Source organism: Chelonoidis abingdonii, chromosome 10, assembly GCF_003597395.2.
Source record: "Chelonoidis abingdonii isolate Lonesome George chromosome 10, CheloAbing_2.0, whole genome shotgun sequence".
NCBI lineage: Eukaryota > Metazoa > Chordata > Testudines > Testudinidae > Chelonoidis > Chelonoidis abingdonii.
The window spans coordinates 79435250-79451341 of record NC_133778.1 but is presented as its reverse complement, the minus strand read 5'-3'; the positions used below and the strand labels follow the sequence as shown (position 1 = coordinate 79451341).

General features: G+C 60.7%; 2 protein-coding genes across 2 annotated transcripts in view; one reads left to right on the top strand and one right to left on the bottom strand.

Moving 5' to 3' along the window:
• The window catches only part of RNF25 (ring finger protein 25), a 210961-nt gene that overhangs the window by 172992 nt on the left and 21877 nt on the right, over positions 1-16092 (top strand). The window lies entirely within an intron of this gene.
• The window catches only part of STK36 (serine/threonine kinase 36), a 26658-nt gene continuing 12717 nt past the window's right edge, over positions 2152-16092 (bottom strand). The window contains exons 15-26 of the mRNA XM_032779883.2: positions 15581-15681; positions 13221-13325; positions 12741-12839; positions 12227-12321; positions 11536-11599; positions 10667-10777; positions 10363-10437; positions 8501-8672; positions 6268-6415; positions 5427-5586; positions 4432-5178; positions 2152-3788 (exon numbers count right to left, since the gene is read on the bottom strand). Of these exons, the coding sequence (XP_032635774.1) occupies positions 3642-3788; positions 4432-5178; positions 5427-5586; positions 6268-6415; positions 8501-8672; positions 10363-10437; positions 10667-10777; positions 11536-11599; positions 12227-12321; positions 12741-12839; positions 13221-13325; positions 15581-15681 (2024 nt within the window). The 3' untranslated portion in view covers positions 2152-3641. The remainder of the gene's footprint in view (positions 3789-4431; positions 5179-5426; positions 5587-6267; positions 6416-8500; positions 8673-10362; positions 10438-10666; positions 10778-11535; positions 11600-12226; positions 12322-12740; positions 12840-13220; positions 13326-15580; positions 15682-16092) is intronic.

Below are 16092 nucleotides of genomic sequence, written 5' to 3'. Positions count from 1 at the left end.
CCCCGCGCTAGCAAAGCGCAGGGCTCCCAGCATGCCCCGCGCCCCAGGGAACTACAACCCCCAGCAGTCCCCGCGCTGGCAAAGCGCAGGGCTCCCCGCATGCCCCGCGCCCCAGGGACCGACGCCGCCCGGCCTGCCCTGCGCTAGCGAACAGCAGGGGCGGTGGGCGGTGGGCGGTGGCTCCAGCTCGCCGGCCACCAGCACTGCCCGCTCGGGTCCCGCTCCGGGATTGCACAGCCCCGGCCCGCACAGGAGTCCCATGCTCAGGCTGCCCAGCCGGCCCGCCTGACGGGTCGGGCTCCAGAGCGCACTGCCGCGGGCGCCCCCCGTCACAGGGGTCGGCAGCCTTTCCGAAGTGCTGTGCCGGGTCTCCATTTGCTCACTGAGTTAAGGTTTCACGGGCCAATGGTACGTGTACGTTTTTAGAAGGGCTCTTCCTATACGTCTAGAACTAAACTAGCGTTGTGTGTAAAGTAAATAAGGTTTGTAAAATGTTTAAGAAGCTTCATTTAAAATTAAATTAAAATGCCCAGCCCCCCCCGAGCGGGGGCCAGGACCCAGGCAGCGTGAGTGCCACTGAAAATCAACTTGTGCGCCAGCTTCGGCATGGTGCCATAGGTTGCCTACCCCTGGTTATAGCCTGTCCCTGCAGTTGGTTCTTGGGCAATACCCGCTAAGACAAAGATGCAGCACAGAGCATCCCCACTCCCTTTCCAGTGCCCGTCTGTCTGTATGTGGTGGGGGCTAGAAGTCCTGAGGAATCTCTCCAGCTGTGCTCAGGGACGGGCACGCTAAGCAGATAGTAAAGCCACTTCTGGGGTAGAAGTTTATGGATTTATCTTGCCGCCAGACTGCAGGTCGGAGATGACAGCTGGCAGCACTGGGCAGTACAGGAGGCAATGCACTTTCAGAGGTGCCCCACTTCAGATGAGACAATAAATAGAGCTCTCTACCACCCCAGCCCTGGCATGTGCCCAGGTCAAAGATAATGATCCCACAGTTTTCTAAAAGAGATGGGGAGAATGTCATGGTCCCAGTCCACCGAATAGGCATGAATGACCAAAGCCACATGTGAGCCAGGATAAAGAACTTAAAGACAACTACCCAGCTCTTCCCTAGACGAAGATGTAGTACTTGATCTGATCAAACAAGCAGATTCCATGAGAGGACTAAGGGGAAATCATGCCTCACCACTCTACTAGAATTCTTTGAGGGAAGTCAACAAACATGTGACCAAGGGTGACCGCAGGTAAACAGAGAGGTGGCAAAATTTGGAGATGATAACTATCTTGAGTGATTTTGTAAGTCCAAAGGAGACTGCAAAGAGTTACAAAGGGATCTCACTGAAGTGGGTGACTGGGCAACAGAACGGCAGATGAAATTCAGTGTTGATAAGGGGCAAAGTCATGCACATTGGAAAACATAATCCCAACTATACAGACAAAATGATGGGGTCTAAATTAGCTGTTACCATTCAAGAAAGAGATCTTGCAATCACTGTGGATAGTTCTCTGAAAACATCTGCTCGATGTGCAGCGGCAGTCAAAAAAGTGAACAGAATGTTAGAAACCATTAGAAAGGGATGGATAAGAAGACAAAAAATATCATATTGCTGCTATATAAATCCATGGTAGGCGCACACCTTGAATACTGCATGCAGATGTGGTCGGCCCATCTCAAAAAAGATATGGAACTAGTTGCCAGGAGATGTTGTGAAGGCCAAAATTATAAGGGGGTTCAAAAAAAGGACTAGATAAATTCATGGTTGATGGGTCCATCAACGGCTATTAGCCAGAATGGGCAGGGACAAACCCCCTGCTCTGGGTGTCCCTAAACACCAGACTGCCAGAAGCTGGGAGATGACATGGATCACTCTATGACTGCCTGTTTTGATCATTTTCTCTGAAGCACCTGGCATTGGCCACTGTTGGAAGATGAGCTGATGGACCATTGATCTGACCCAGTCTGCCCATTCTTGGGTTTCTTATGTAGACTCTTGCAGGGCTCCAAGGAGCCACAGGTTAGAGTATCAGTGATCTAGATTTTCGCTGCTCTGGAACGCTTTTCAGTGTAAAGCTCTTTGGGATCCCTGGGGCCCATTACACACTCGCCAAATACCAGCTCTGTTCATTTCTTTAAGGGATCCACACGCTCAGCGGGAAACTTGCCCAGGAAGGGAAGAGTCATTTATTATAATAAATTACAAACGTCAATGCAATAGATCTAGAAAAGTGGCTCCAAACCAATGTCACACAAAGTCTCTGTTATAAAAGAGTCACTACAAATGGCTAGAAAATGCAGGCTGGATAAGTCCAGCCAAGGGCTTCTATGGACACCCAAATACCACTATGAACCCATTGGATTGAGTCTGTTCGGACACACAAGCATTGAGGTGGTACATGGAACCTCAGGGAGGAAGTGCCTGGCATTGCCCAAACGTGACCCCTCTGGCTGATTAAGGAACGCTAGCAGGTTCGGCTGATGGCACTTGACTGTTCAGTTCTCATCCACAAAGGCGGTGGGTCCCAGCATGATGGAGCACTAGATTAGGAGAAACCTTCAGACTTCAGTCAGAGTCACAGAGTAGAATCCCCACCACACACTCCAGGAATAACAGGAGAAGTGAACCCGTCTTCATGAAGCTGAGCCAGGGAAACAATCCCCAACCACACCACAGAAGAGAAGCCGTCAGCAGCTGTGAACAGAATCCTGAACACACCATGAGCTCCAACTCTGCTGGGAATCTGATGCTGAGTCTGGCTTGTATCACCTGGACCCTGCAGTTAAACTCTGGAAGTGCAGGATGAAGGTAAGTATGTGGACTGTGTCCTGGAAAGAGTGCCTGAACCATCAAGGCTTGGTGTTGGGTTTAGTCCATGCAGGATCTGTTCAATTAAATCTGATCTTGCTGGAGCTCATTTCAAGGAGGATGGGGAGAAATGGGGCACTTCTCTGGTGGGAGAGAGATTGAGATGGGGAGAGGCCAAAGGCACACTGGATCTTGGGGCTGGATCCCCTGCATGGCTCAACCTAGGTGACCATAAGGCACAGCTCAGTAAGCATGAGACCCCTTTTTGAAAGCTGGGTTCTTTAGGTTTGGAGGCTCCTTCCCCGGAAGGCGCTTGGAGTCAGAAGAACCTCTAAGTAGAAGCTAGACCTGGTTGGTTGGATTCAGCCTGGAAACAGGGTTGGAATGAAGTGTGGTGGGGGTGGGGATAGTACAAGATGAGGCATTAACCAACGTCTGTCCCTGAGGAAGTTTGGGGGGCACCACATTTGGGTTGGAGAGATCTCTATGAAAGGACAGGAAAGGGAGTTGCTGGCATGATCTTTCTCAGGACTGGCAAGGAGGCTCTCATCAGAGAGCGGAGGTCTGGATCAAGAGGAGGACTTGTTCCAGGTTCTTTCTCACACACACCGTATTTCACCCATCTCTGTCTTTATCAGATATGTTTCTTGACCAACTGTTGTCAGGGTGGTCTCCCCCGACTCCAAGCTCAGGCACTGCGTGGTCTCAGGAGATGGCAGTGGTGGCCTCTGTTTCTGGACAGAGTATGGGAGTGTCCCCTGAATTCAGGCACTAAGTGTCGTCCTCAAGAGGTGGGTGGAATGGTCTCTCCCAGAGCAGAGACCTGCTGTTCTCAGGCACTGTGTGTTGGGCGCAGAAGGTGGATGAGCTTCTTGCAGTGATGAGCTGAAGACGGTCGGGGGCTCCCGTAGGAACGGGTCTGAGCTTCGCTGACGGAAAGTGCCAGCAGCTTCTCGCTGGCCTTGAGAGACACGAGCACCTGGAACCCAAAGGAGATGACACTCATCACAGAGCTGCACTGAGCGTTGCCTTAGCCACATTTCCTGCCAGGGGGCCCTGCCCTATCTACCCTCTTTGCCCGTTAGTCTGCACACGTCTCGAGGCCTAAAGTCTAACTTCCTAGGCGACACGTGTAGCTCAGAGCTCTTCACAGAATCAGGATGAGAAGATGGAGGGATGGGCCTGAGGGCTCTGGATGCAGAGGGATGCTGGATGGCGCCTGGTGCAGGAGCATCATTTAGGTTGCGCCCCCCGGGGCATAAGACTGCCACACACTTTCCCTGCCCCAGGGGCACGAGACAGGACTCCTCATGGGGAGAGAGCCGGGAATTCCCAGATGGTGGCGGTGAGGTGCCCTGGACCCCGTGCCCCATCACTGCAGTCTCCTGAAGCTACAGTGACTCTGGTGAGCGACCAGCATGTGGGGCGCGGGCATGGTGCAGAAGCCCCCACTGCCACCCCTTAACAATGGGCTGGTGCCCCCCAAGCCCTGCGAGTGGCTGGGCCCAGAGAGAGGCAGAGGTGGGGAGGGAACCACAGGGGACAGGCCTGGCTGGGGAGGGGGATGGACCCCTACTGAAATTCAGGTCCCTCACCCAGAAATCTGACAAGGCATTCCTGACCTGATGTATCTTTGGCTGCTGGCTGATGGACCGCAGTGCGATCAGTGCTGCCTCCTGCACAGCTGGCTGGAAGTCGTGGCAGGCCACATCCAGCAGGAGATGGGGGGCTCTGTTCTGGATCAGCACGTCCCCCAGTTCCGCTGTCTGCCTGCCCAAGTTCCCCAGAGCGGAGGCAGCATTACACCGGGTTTTGGCCTGGGGGTCGCTCAAAAGCCTCACCACGCCGGGCACAGCTTTCCCCAGGGCATGCGGGAGGGAGCCGTCCTGGAAAGCAGCGTTCCCCACCGCAAAGCTGGCCGACCTCCGCACGCTCTCGTCCTGGTCCGACAGGCGCTCCAGCAGACGCTCCAGCAGGCCTGCCTGGCTCCGCAGCGCCCGGGGGAAGTCCTGGCCATGCCGCAGCAGGTTGCCCACCAGGCTGCAGGCCTTGGCGCGTATCGGGTGCTCCTGGTGGCACAGCAGGTGGCTCAGCAGCTGGTAGGCCGAGTCCGAGCCGCCCAGGATCTTCTGGAGGAAAGGCAGGTGAGCGGGACAGGCCCGGGCCACGTGGGTCAGGAGGGACAGCAGGTCCATCGTGAGGAGAGGGCTGTCCGAAAGCAAGATGGCCGACAGGAAGGCGGTGGTGCGCTCCGAGGCAGCAGCCACCCCCACCAACTGGTCGATGACCTGCTCATCGGACAGCACGAGGTGGCACAGGAGGCTAATGGGAAGCGCGGTCTCTGAGAAGGGCAGATGGTGGCAGCAGACCTAGGATGAGGAGAGATGGCAGCTGCTGAGAGGACTCGAATGGGCCAGGGCAGTGCGAATGGAGGGTCTAATGGAGACAGATACCATAGACAAGAGGCAGAAATGGGAGAGGAGGTCTCCACGGTTCTGCTTGGCATGTGGGGAGCAAGAGAGGTGGCGTGGGCAGAGAGAAAGTCCAGGGAGCCTGGGGTCTGTTCATCACAGCTCCAGAGCCCAAGCAATGAGAGGGAGGGAGCATTCCTGGGTACCTGGAGGAGATGGGCAGGGATCTCGGCGTCTCTCAGGGCCTTCATGACCCACCTGGAGGTCTCGGTGTCCACATCCAAGGAGAAGGGGAAGCAGAGCAGCTGGCAGGCCTGGAGCACCACAGCTGAGACCAGCTCGGGGTCACCGTCCTCCCCCACCTGCCTGGGGTCAAGGGGTCAGAGAGGATCAGATAGATGAGCCCCACAATGCTAGGCCCAGCGGGGAGGTCCGAGTGGTCGTGCTGTTCCTCAGGGCACCAATGGCCTATGGGTCCATACTGTGCTGGCTATCTGAGCGGGGCCGTCTGCAGCAGGCATGCACAAGCCAACAGGGCACGTTGTGTCTCACCTACCCTTGGAGGTCTAGATTCCAAGGCTAACAGGGACCACTGTGAAACCCAGGCCAGAGACCTGCCCCACAATCGCTCCTAGAGCAGAGCGTTTCGAGAAACATCCAGTCTGGGTGGAAAACCCACCAGTGACGGCAATTCTACCACCACCCCGGGAAGCTGTTCTGATGGTTCATGACCCTCCTTGTTAAAAATGTACTCGCTTTCCAGTGTAGCTTTCAGCTCCAGCCACTGGACTGCATTAACCCTTTCTCTGCTAGACTGACGCGCCTGTTCTCACATATTTGTTCCCCATGTAGCTACTTAGAGACTGATCAAGTCGCCCTGTAACCGTCTCTTTGATAAGCTCCAGAGATTGGGCTCTTTGAGGCAGGTTTTCTAAGACGCATCTCTGCACCTCTCCGAGTTAGCGTGTTCTCTAGAGTCCAGCTCCCCGTGGCACCGCCGGCCACCCAAGTCCCGCCCAGCCAAGCTCCTGACTGGCTGGAACTCACGTCTGCGCCAGGTGACTCAGGAAGTCGAGGGACAGCAGCTTGGGCAAGGTTGCCATGATGACGCTGTCGGGGTGGGCGAGCTGAGGAAGGCACCGGTGAGGCTCTCGGGTGAAGACGAAGAGGGCCAGACTGAGGAAGAGCGCGGTGCCTACAGAGGATGGGGAAGTTGGCAGACAGATGAAACGAGGGGTGAGCAATGAGTCCTGTCCCCCCTCACCCCCACATCCCGGTGCTGGGCGGGTTCTGGGGCAGCCAGTCCGCTCCATCTTGCCTCACAGGCATGAGGCAGAGTGGTGAGCGCTCCTGCAATCAGGTCTCCACTCCTCCTGCCCGAGACCAGGCAGAGCCAGTGAAGCGTCCGTTGAGCCGGGAGGATCCAGAAGAGCTGCCTGGGAACGGGTCTGAGGCAGGCTACGTCCCAGTGTCCAAGTGACCCTGAATGTGATCTCCTGGAGAGAGGCCTACTGTACAGCAAGCAACCCACCGGGGGTCTGTGCCCCCCAGGCTCAGCTGTACCCTCCTCTCCAGAGCAGCTTCCCTGTTTCTCTCCTGCCAGCTCCCAGCCTGGCAGCTGCTGCCTCCCAGCACAGGCAGGGACGCCAGCTCCCCCTTGGCAGGAACTGAGGACCCGGCGTAGGCCGGCTCAGTCACTGGCCCCTGCGGCTCACTGGCTCTGCGGCTGAGGTCACTGCCCCAGGAAGACGGGCTGCCATCTTCAAATCAATCTGGAAGTCTAAGGCACCCATCACCTTGGTCGCCAAGCACCAGCCTTGGCCTCATAAGGCCCATGTTAGCGTACCAGGATGCCGAGGGGGCTTTAGAGACCTGGTGAGGGGGTGCTGGGTATAATCTAGCTACTACTAAACCAAGAGACCAGACTTCCTCTGCCTGAGGGAACGGCTGAACCCAGGAGAGAGGCAGAAGATGCTTGGGCAGATCGGGTGGCACATGAACGGCTCCACATCGAGACACAAACCTTCAACTGAAGTTCTAGCTAAGGCACCTATCGCCACCCCCACATCACTGGGGTATCTGAGCACCTCACAGCCCCCTGGGAGGCAGGGCCGTCATCCCCATTGGGCAGCTGGGAAACTGAGGCCCAGAGAGACTAAGTGACAGTCTTTGTCTGTGGTGGAGCCGGGAATGGAACTCAGGTCTCCTGAGTGCCAGGCTAACCATTGGGCCTTCCTTCCTCACGTTCTTCACCCTTCAAAAATTCACCAGCCAGGCTGTATCTGGGCACACATATGAGTCTTCAAAGGAACCTGCGCAGGAGCCATGTGTGACCAAGTGGGACTGTTCTTAATGTTTCCTCTGAATATGGTGTGGGTGCCTCAGTTTCCCCTGCGCATTTCTTCAGTCTCTAGGTGGTGGGATAAAGGCCAGTGAGCATAAATCACTGACACGCTGTCTCCCTGACAACTAATGGCCAGGCTCTTCCCCCCTCAAGGGGATGCTAAAGGTGAATAGAGAGATTAGGTGACCTCCTGGCCCCGGAAAGGAACTCAGCAGAGGAGGGGCTGGAGGGGGTTTTGCTGTTTGGGGCTGGCTGGGGACAGGAAGTGAGGGCAGACGTGGGGGTCTGCCTCACTGGGCCCCAGAATGGACCTGGCTGAGGGGTCCAGTTCGCTGTACCTACAAGCTCTGTTTTAGACCGTGTTCCTGTCATCAAATAAACCTCTGTGTTACTGGCTGGCTGAGAGTCACGTCTGACTGCGAAGTGGGGGTGCAGGACCTTGTGGCTTCCCCAGGACCCCGCTGGGGAGGACTCGCTGTGGGAAGCGCACGGAGGGGCAGAGGATGCTGAATGCTCCAAGGTCAGACCCAGGAGGTGAAGACGTGTGAGCTGCTTGCCCTGCAGACAGTCTGCTCCAAGGGAGAGGAGGCTCCCCAGAGTCCTGCCTGGCTTTGTGGGGAGCAGGTCCAGAGCATTGCCCAGGGACTCCGTGACACCATGCTAATAGGGTCGGGCAGCCCGGAGCTCCAGGCTGAGGGAATCCATTCATCTCAATTGTCTCCATGGGGATTATTAAGTGAGGAATCTTTGCTTCCCACATCTCCAGAAGCTCATGTGAAGAGCTGCTCTGCGTGAAGGCAGCAGCTTCCACCCTTGCGGGATCCTGCACAAAGTACCTTACCAGCTCCCAGATGTGGGAGATATTTGCCAGCCAGAGGGCATTCTGGGACATGTAGTCTTAGGGCACCGGTGAAGGTGACATTCCTCCCTCCTTACCTTGAGGGGAGACGAGAGTCCAGTCTGGCTCCAGAGCGGGCTGGCCTGGCTGCGGCGTCTCACCCTCCATCACTGGCTCGGCGGCGGCCAAGCGAAGCATCATGGCGAAACGGTGCCAGGCGACGTTCCACAGCTCCGAGCCGGCAAAGCCCCGCACGGTCACCGCATCGCCCTGGCGGAGGGAGAACGCCAGTTGGTGGGCTGTGCCACGCCGCGTCAGGTGGAGCACCCTCGACCCTTGCCACCACCCAAGGGCCCAAGCCAGAGCCCTGTAGGCAGCTCGCACGCCCACTGAAGTAAGGGCTGGTCCCAGGGGAGCCAGGGTGGGGTGTCAGCACCTCACCAGACTGGACCCCAGCCAGGGGCTCAGACTCTTCCAAGGCCACATCACTATAGAGCTGGTGTCATGGGCACGCACGCCCCCCGACGGGCCAGCCCCCGCCTCCCCTCCCACCTGCAATCACGGAACAGCCGGCTCTCCTCTTCAGCAGCTGATCCCCGGGCAAGTCCTGGGGCCAGGGAGTCGGGGGCCCAGCTTGTGCCAACTTAAAGGGGCTTGAGGTGAAAAGCACCAAGTGCCCCCTCAGGGAGACCCCCAGATCACGGCTCACTTTGGGAATGGAGCTGTCAGTGTGCTGGGCATTCTGTCTCCTGCTCTCACTTCTCTCCCCCGGCACTGCACCACTCCCAGGGCCGTTCCTCTCCCACTGGGGGCTGGCAGCTCCGCACCCAGGGGTGTCTCCAGTCCCTGCAGGAAGCTCTTGCTCCCTCTCCAGCTCCTCTGCGGCAGGCAGCTCTGTGGAGGAGGCACGGTGGGGCTGGCCCCTCATTTCCAGCTGCTTTCACAGCCCCTTTTGCAAGGAAGAGCCTGGCTCCTAACAGCCACAGCAGGAGACAAGGTGCCCGCCCCATGTGAGCAGAGCAGCCGGGCTGGATTTAAACTGGTGACAGCTAATACCCAATGTTCTCCGCTCCCCCCTCAGCTAGGACACCTCCTGTCAGCTGGCCACTCCCATGTGTTCTCCTCACACTTCCCACCAGCTCAGCCATTCCTGCTCAGTCATGGGCATCCAGACATTCCTGTTACATTTTCAGGAAGCCCGTGTGTGCCTCAGTTTCCCCTCTATTTGCATTGTTACCCCATAGGGGGGTGGGAAGGACTGTTTGGTGGCATGGCAGGCTAAGGTATGAATGGCGTGTAAGGACTGACTGACCCCTCATCAATCCAGAATCCGTGAAGCCATCCCCAGGCCATTGACAGCCAGCAACCAACGCCCCAGAGGGAGACGGATTTCCCCACCTCTCAGCAGGGGAGCAGAGCCATGCCCCCAGCTGGAGAACAAAGGACTGGAAAGGGATGAGGCGGGGGGGCGGGGGAAGGCAGTCAGGGCTAGTGGCAGGAAGGAGTCGGGGCTCTCGCCTGGGACCTATGGAGTTTGCTGCAGTTAGATGGGCTCTGGGCTGACCAGAGCGGGCTAGGGATTATCCTTCACTTCTCTCTGTGGCCTGTTGAGACAGCGCTGGGCAAGTCACTGCGAACGCTCAGCGAGGTGCACTGATCCCTGCGGAGTGGGCAGGGCTCTGTCCCCACTCAGCAGCGCTCACAGGGTGAAGCAGGCGGGCTGGAGCTGAAGGGTCCGGTCTGGGGAAGCCGCGGGACTGACTGGAGGAGGAGTGAGACCCCATGGGGGTCTGGCACACAGAAGGGGCTGTGCCAAGAGACTGATCCGCAGCTGGGGGCATAACCCCGAGCGTGTGGATCTGGGACACCTGGTTTGAACCTGGACCACCCCCCCGACCCCCAGCAGCCGCCCTCCCACCAAGGCAGTCCCGGCGCCAGATCCGTGCAGGCAACGAGGTACCTGGGCGAGGAGCTGCAGCAGGAGAAGCAGGAATCCATCGTAGAGGCCGGCGCCCATGGGTGGGGGCAGGTGCAGCTGGAAGAGAAGTGGGGCAGGAGGGGCCCAGGTCAGCACTGGGCACGGGGCTCTATAACTGGGCAGTTCCTATCGCTCCCACGGCATCAGATGGGCTGGGCTGGATTTGTGCTGAGCCGCAGGTGGCCCGGTCAGGGAGTCCCAGCCTGTCCGTCCCCTCGCTGGGGTGCACTGGGGGTTCCTGGCCGTGCCCTCCCATGGGACAGCTCCCTGGCTGGTCGCCCCTTACCTCGGCAGGCGCAGTGAGTGCATTCGTCATGGCCGACATGGCCTCCTCCTGCCCCACCTCGATGGCCGCCCCGTGCTGGCCAAGCTGAGCCAACAGGAATCCCGCGGCGCTCTGCAGGGGAGGGGAGAGCTCAGCACCGTACAGTCCGGGGATACACACAGCTGGCCACACCTTTCCTCCGGCACGCCTTCCCTCGCCCACGGGGATCTGGCTATGAGCATCTCGCCCCAGGTGTAGGAACAGTCAGACTGACCCCCATCCCCTGCCCATGGGGATCTGATTGTGAGCATCTCGCCCTGGGTGTAGGAACAGTCAGACTGACCCCCATCCCTTGCCCATGGGGATCTGACTGTGAGCATCTCGCCCTGGATGTAGGAACAGTCAGACTGACCCCCTAGTCCCCGTCCACCGGGATCTGACTGTGAGCATCTCGCCCGGGGCGTAGGAACAGACTTCCCCTCTACCCCCCACCCATGGGGATTTGACTGTGAGCGTCTCCCCCAGAGTGTAGGAACAGTCAGACTTCTCCCCTACCCCCTGCCCATGGGGATCTGACTGTGAGCGTCTCCCCCGGATCTAGGAACAGTCAGACTGACCCCTTGTCCCCTGCCCATAGGGATCTGACTGTGAGTGTCTCCCTCTGAGTGTAGGAACAGTCAGACTGATCCCCTACCCTCCGCCCGTGGGGATTTGACTGTGAACGTCTCCACCCGAGTGTAGGAACAGTCCGACAGCAGCTAGCTCCCCGACTGGGAAGGGTTAGGCAGAGATGTGGGGCTCTGCCCATATACAGATGGAGGTTAGGCCGTTTCAAGCCCTCCCGGGACAGGAGCCAGTTGGGAGGGGCTGTGCCAGGCGGACGGACTCACCACGAGGGAGATGACAGCCGACTGGGTGAAGAGCTCGGCGGCAGCAGTCACCACCTGGTCCACCCTGAAACACAGCGACCCAGAGCCAGGCATCAGGAGAAGCTGGGAAATCGCTCCCTGCCGGGGACTGACTCACCCCAGCAGGCCCGACAGAGCTGGGCAAACTGCTCACAGACAGGAACCACTTCCCCCAGCACGGAAAGGCAGCCACCTCTGAGAAGCAATGCAGCAGCTGGGTCCCGGTCCATAGCAACACGGTGACACAAGAGCCCGTAAGTCAACAAACCGCCAGGACTTTCGGGGGGGGCGGAATGAAGCCTCAGCAGGAGGGTCCAGAGCCTGCTTCTTGGGAAAACCCCTGAGACTAAGGGCTTCAAATGGTACTGCAGCAGCCCAGCGCCCCTTAGTGCCGCACTGGGGTCTGTACTGAGCCCCACATCCTGTTCCCCGCAGCCCAGGGCCCCATATCGCCCAGCTGGGGTCAGCGCTGACTCCGAGGTCCAGCGCTAACCACAGCCCTGCCCCGGCGGGGATCCCATCTAGGAGCAGATCTTGCCGCGGCCACCAGCCACTGGGGAGGAGGCATGTGGAGTAGACCAGACCGACGGCCTCCCAGCTCACCCCCCTGCAGGCGCTGACTGGCCAGTGTCCCTGCCCAGGCCGGGCGCGGGGTGGGGGCAGACACGCTTACCGGGGAGGGAGAGCCTGCAGCTGGAGGGTGAGCAGGGCCAGCAGGTGCAGCGACGCCTCGCAGGCTTCCAGCCGCAGCCGCTCCCCCATCGGGACCTGCAGAGGGAGAGAGCTCAGGGTGGGGGGCAGAGACCTGGGCGGGCGCTGGGCAGGAGGGCAAAGGAAGCCAGGGAGGGCACCACTGAATCACTGGCCTGCTCAGACCAGAGGCCAACCTGGGACAATGGTTCCTTTCCCAGTGACCCCCGCCCTCCCTCCTCTCACAAAACCGGACCCAACTCTTCCCTCTCCCAGGCCCCTTTCCTCTCCCCCCACCTTACCCGCCCCCGCGATTCTTGGTACAGTCCTCTCTGCTCATTCTGCACCACTAGGGCCCCACGTCGCCCCAGGTCCCTCTCTCCCCCACCTCCAGCCGAGGGCACATGTCCGTGCTCAGCAGGAGTCAGGCAGAGCGAGGAGCCCAGCTGTACCGCGACCCGCCCCCCTGGGGTCTCCATGGGGCGAGAGGGACGTACCTCGCCCTTCAGCAGCCGGACCAGGGAGCTCGGCACCTGCTGCCCCTTTGCCAGGAGCCGGCACAGGCTTCTACTGGCATGGCCGCAGGAGTACAGGACCTGGGGGCCAGAGGGAGAGCAGAGGTCAGCGCAGGGGGGACACAGAGCCGGGAGCCCAGCTAGGAAAGGAGAAGGGGGGAGGAAGCGTCCTGCCCCCGGGAGGTGACTAGAGACCCATGCCCGCACTGCAGGCCGCTGTGGGCTCGGTTTCGTGGTGACCCCACATCGCAGGCGGGCCCCAAGGGACCCAGTGGGCAGAAGGCAGGATGGCCGAGGTGTGCCCCCATGACAGCAGCGGGCCTGTTACCATCTGGCATGACTGGTGCCCGTGGGTGCCGCGCTGTGGGAGCACGGCTGGGGGCCACACCACCCACCTCCCCGTCCCATTGGCCCCATCGAGGGGCAATGGAGGCACAGCGGGGTCAGTGCGGGACCCGTTACCTTCAGCACGTTCAGGGAGCAGGCCGGGCGCTCGAGTCCCGCCAGCAGCCTCGCTAACAGCTGGCTGTTTTCCTCCGCCAGTTTCTCTGCCACCTGCTGGGCCACCTGCCGGAAAGCAGCCAGGAGGGTCACAGCTCCAGAGACCCGCTAGCGACCGAAGTGGTAGGGGGCACCTGCCGCAGGGAGCTGGGGGCTGCTTCAGCACGGGGTGCCCCTGCCTCTGAGCCAGAGCCTGGCGCTAGGGGGCGCTGCGCTGCAGGTACTCAGCAGGGGGTGCTCTCCCCTGGCAGTCGGTGCTGGTCCCAGCATGGCACTAGGGGGCGTGTGCTGCAGGGAGTGGGGTGGGATCAGTAGGGGGCGCTCTCCCCTGGCAGTCGGTGCTGGTCCCAGCATGGCACTAGGGGGCGTGTGCTGCAGGGAGTGGGGTGGGTCAGTAGGGGGCGCTCTCCCCTGGCAGTCGGTGCTGGTCCCAGCATGGCACTAGGGGGCGTGTGCTGCAGGGAGTGGGGTGGGATCAGTAGGGGGCGCTCTCCCCTGGCAGTCGGTGCTGGTCCCAGCATGGCACTAGGGGGCGTGTGCTGCAGGGAGTGGGGTGGGTCAGTAGGGGGCGCTCTCCCCTGGCAGTCGGTGCTGGTCCCAGCATGGCACTAGGGGGCGTGTGCTGCAGGGAGTGGGGTGGGTCAGTAGGGGGCGCTCTCCCCTGGCAGTCGGTGCTGGTCCCAGCATGGCACTAGGGGGCGTGTGCTGCAGGGAGTGGGGTGGGTCAGTAGGGGGCGCTCTCCCCTGGCAGTCGGTGCTGGTCCCAGCATGGCACTAGGGGGCGTGTGCTGCAGGGAGTGGGGTGGGATCAGTAGGGGGCGCTCTCCCCTGGCAGTCGGTGCTGGTCCCAGCATGGCACTAGGGGGCGTGTGCTGCAGGGAGTGGGGTGGGTCAGTAGGGGGCGCTCTCCCCTGGCAGTCGGTGCTGGTCCCAGCATGGCACTAGGGGGCGTGTGCTGCAGGGAGTGGGGTGGGTCAGTAGGGGGCGCTCTCCCCTGGCAGTCGGTGCTGGTCCCAGCATGGCACTAGGGGGCGTGTGCTGCAGGGAGTGGGGTGGGTCAGTAGGGGGCGCTCTCCCCTGGCAGTCGGTGCTGGTCCCAGCATGGCACTAGGGGGCGTGTGCTGCAGGGAGTGGGGTGGGATCAGTAGGGGGCGCTCTCCCCTGGCAGTCGGTGCTGGTCCCAGCATGGCACTAGGGGGCGTGTGCTGCAGGGAGTGGGGTGGGTCAGTAGGGGGCGCTCTCCCCTGGCAGTCGGTGCTGGTCCCAGCATGGCACTAGGGGGCGTGTGCTGCAGGGAGTGGGGTGGGTCAGTAGGGGGCGCTCTCCCCTGGCAGTCGGTGCTGGTCCCAGCATGGCACTAGGGGGCGTGTGCTGCAGGGAGTGGGGTGGGTCAGTAGGGGGCGCTCTCCCCTGGCAGTCGGTGCTGGTCCCAGCATGGCACTAGGGGGCGTGTGCTGCAGGGAGTGGGGTGGGATCAGTAGGGGGCGCTCTCCCCTGGCAGTCGGTGCTGGTCCCAGCATGGCACTAGGGGGCGTGTGCTGCAGGGAGTGGGGTGGGTCAGTAGGGGGCGCTCTCCCCTGGCAGTCGGTGCTGGTCCCAGCATGGCACTAGGGGGCGTGTGCTGCAGGGAGTGGGGTGGGTCAGTAGGGGGCGCTCTCCCCTGGCAGTCGGTGCTGGTCCCAGCATGGCACTAGGGGGCGTGTGCTGCAGGGTGGGTGGGTCAGTAGGGGGCACTCTCCCCTGGCAGTCAGTCCTGGCCCCAGCATGACACTAGGGGGTGCTCTCCCCTGGCAGTCAGTGCTAGTCCCAGCATGGCACTAGGGGGCGCTGTGCTGCAGGGAGCAGGGTGGGGTCAGTAGGGGGCGCTCTCCCCGGCACTCAGCGCCGGCCCAATGCCCAGCACAGCCCTGGGGGAATGCTGCCTTCTCTTTTGAAGAAAGTGTAACTCCGTGGCCCAGCCCGCCCAGGACTGTTAAAGACCCTCTCACATTGTCTCTGCGCCCCAGTCGGGGTGTTTACTCAGCGTCCTGCACAGACCCCCGCAGGGCTAATCGCATTCTCCCTCCCCAAATTCCCCCATGTATTCCACTGGCTACGGGAGCCTCCTTTACTCCCTGTGCTGAGCTGCTGCGTGGCACTGCTGGGCGCTGTTATACACCTGCCACTTTCCACCCCAGAAGTGGCTGCACGCCAGCATCCCCTGGGCAACATCTGTAAAGTGCTCTGGATCAGGCCAGGGTCGTGGCAGCGACCCCGTTGGGAAGAGTCACCTCCAGCCTCATAGGGTCGGGAAGGAACCGTGAGCCGTCCGAGCTCCTGACCTGCTTTTTGGCCTCCTGGCACCCGTTCCGCCCCACAGGGAGACTGCAGACTGCAGCCAGTGCTGCTGTGAAGACATCTGCCCCACGCTCCCGCGCTGGCTCTGGGCACGGACAAAAGATCAAAAACGACACGTAATTATGAACGAAGATCGGGCTGCTGAGAGAGAGCCAGCTGGACAATTAGTGCACAGGGGCTGCAGATCGGGAGTGAGGGGCACCGGCAGGGCTGTGTGGGGACCCCAGAGCTGGGACAGCAGGGGCTGCGGGTCCGGAGTGAGGGGCACCGGCAGAGCTGGGTGGGGCAGGGCTGGGCTGGCAGGGGCTGCGGGTCGGGAGTGAGGGGCACCAGCAGAGCTGGGGGGGCAGGGCTGGGCTGGCAGGGGCTGCGGGTCAGGAGTGAGCGGCCCCGGCTGAGCTGGGAGGGAGCCCAGGGGCCTGCGGGTCGGGAGTGAGGGGCACCGGTAGAGCTGAGGGGAGCCCAGGGGCTGCGGGTCGGGAGTGAGAGGCACCGG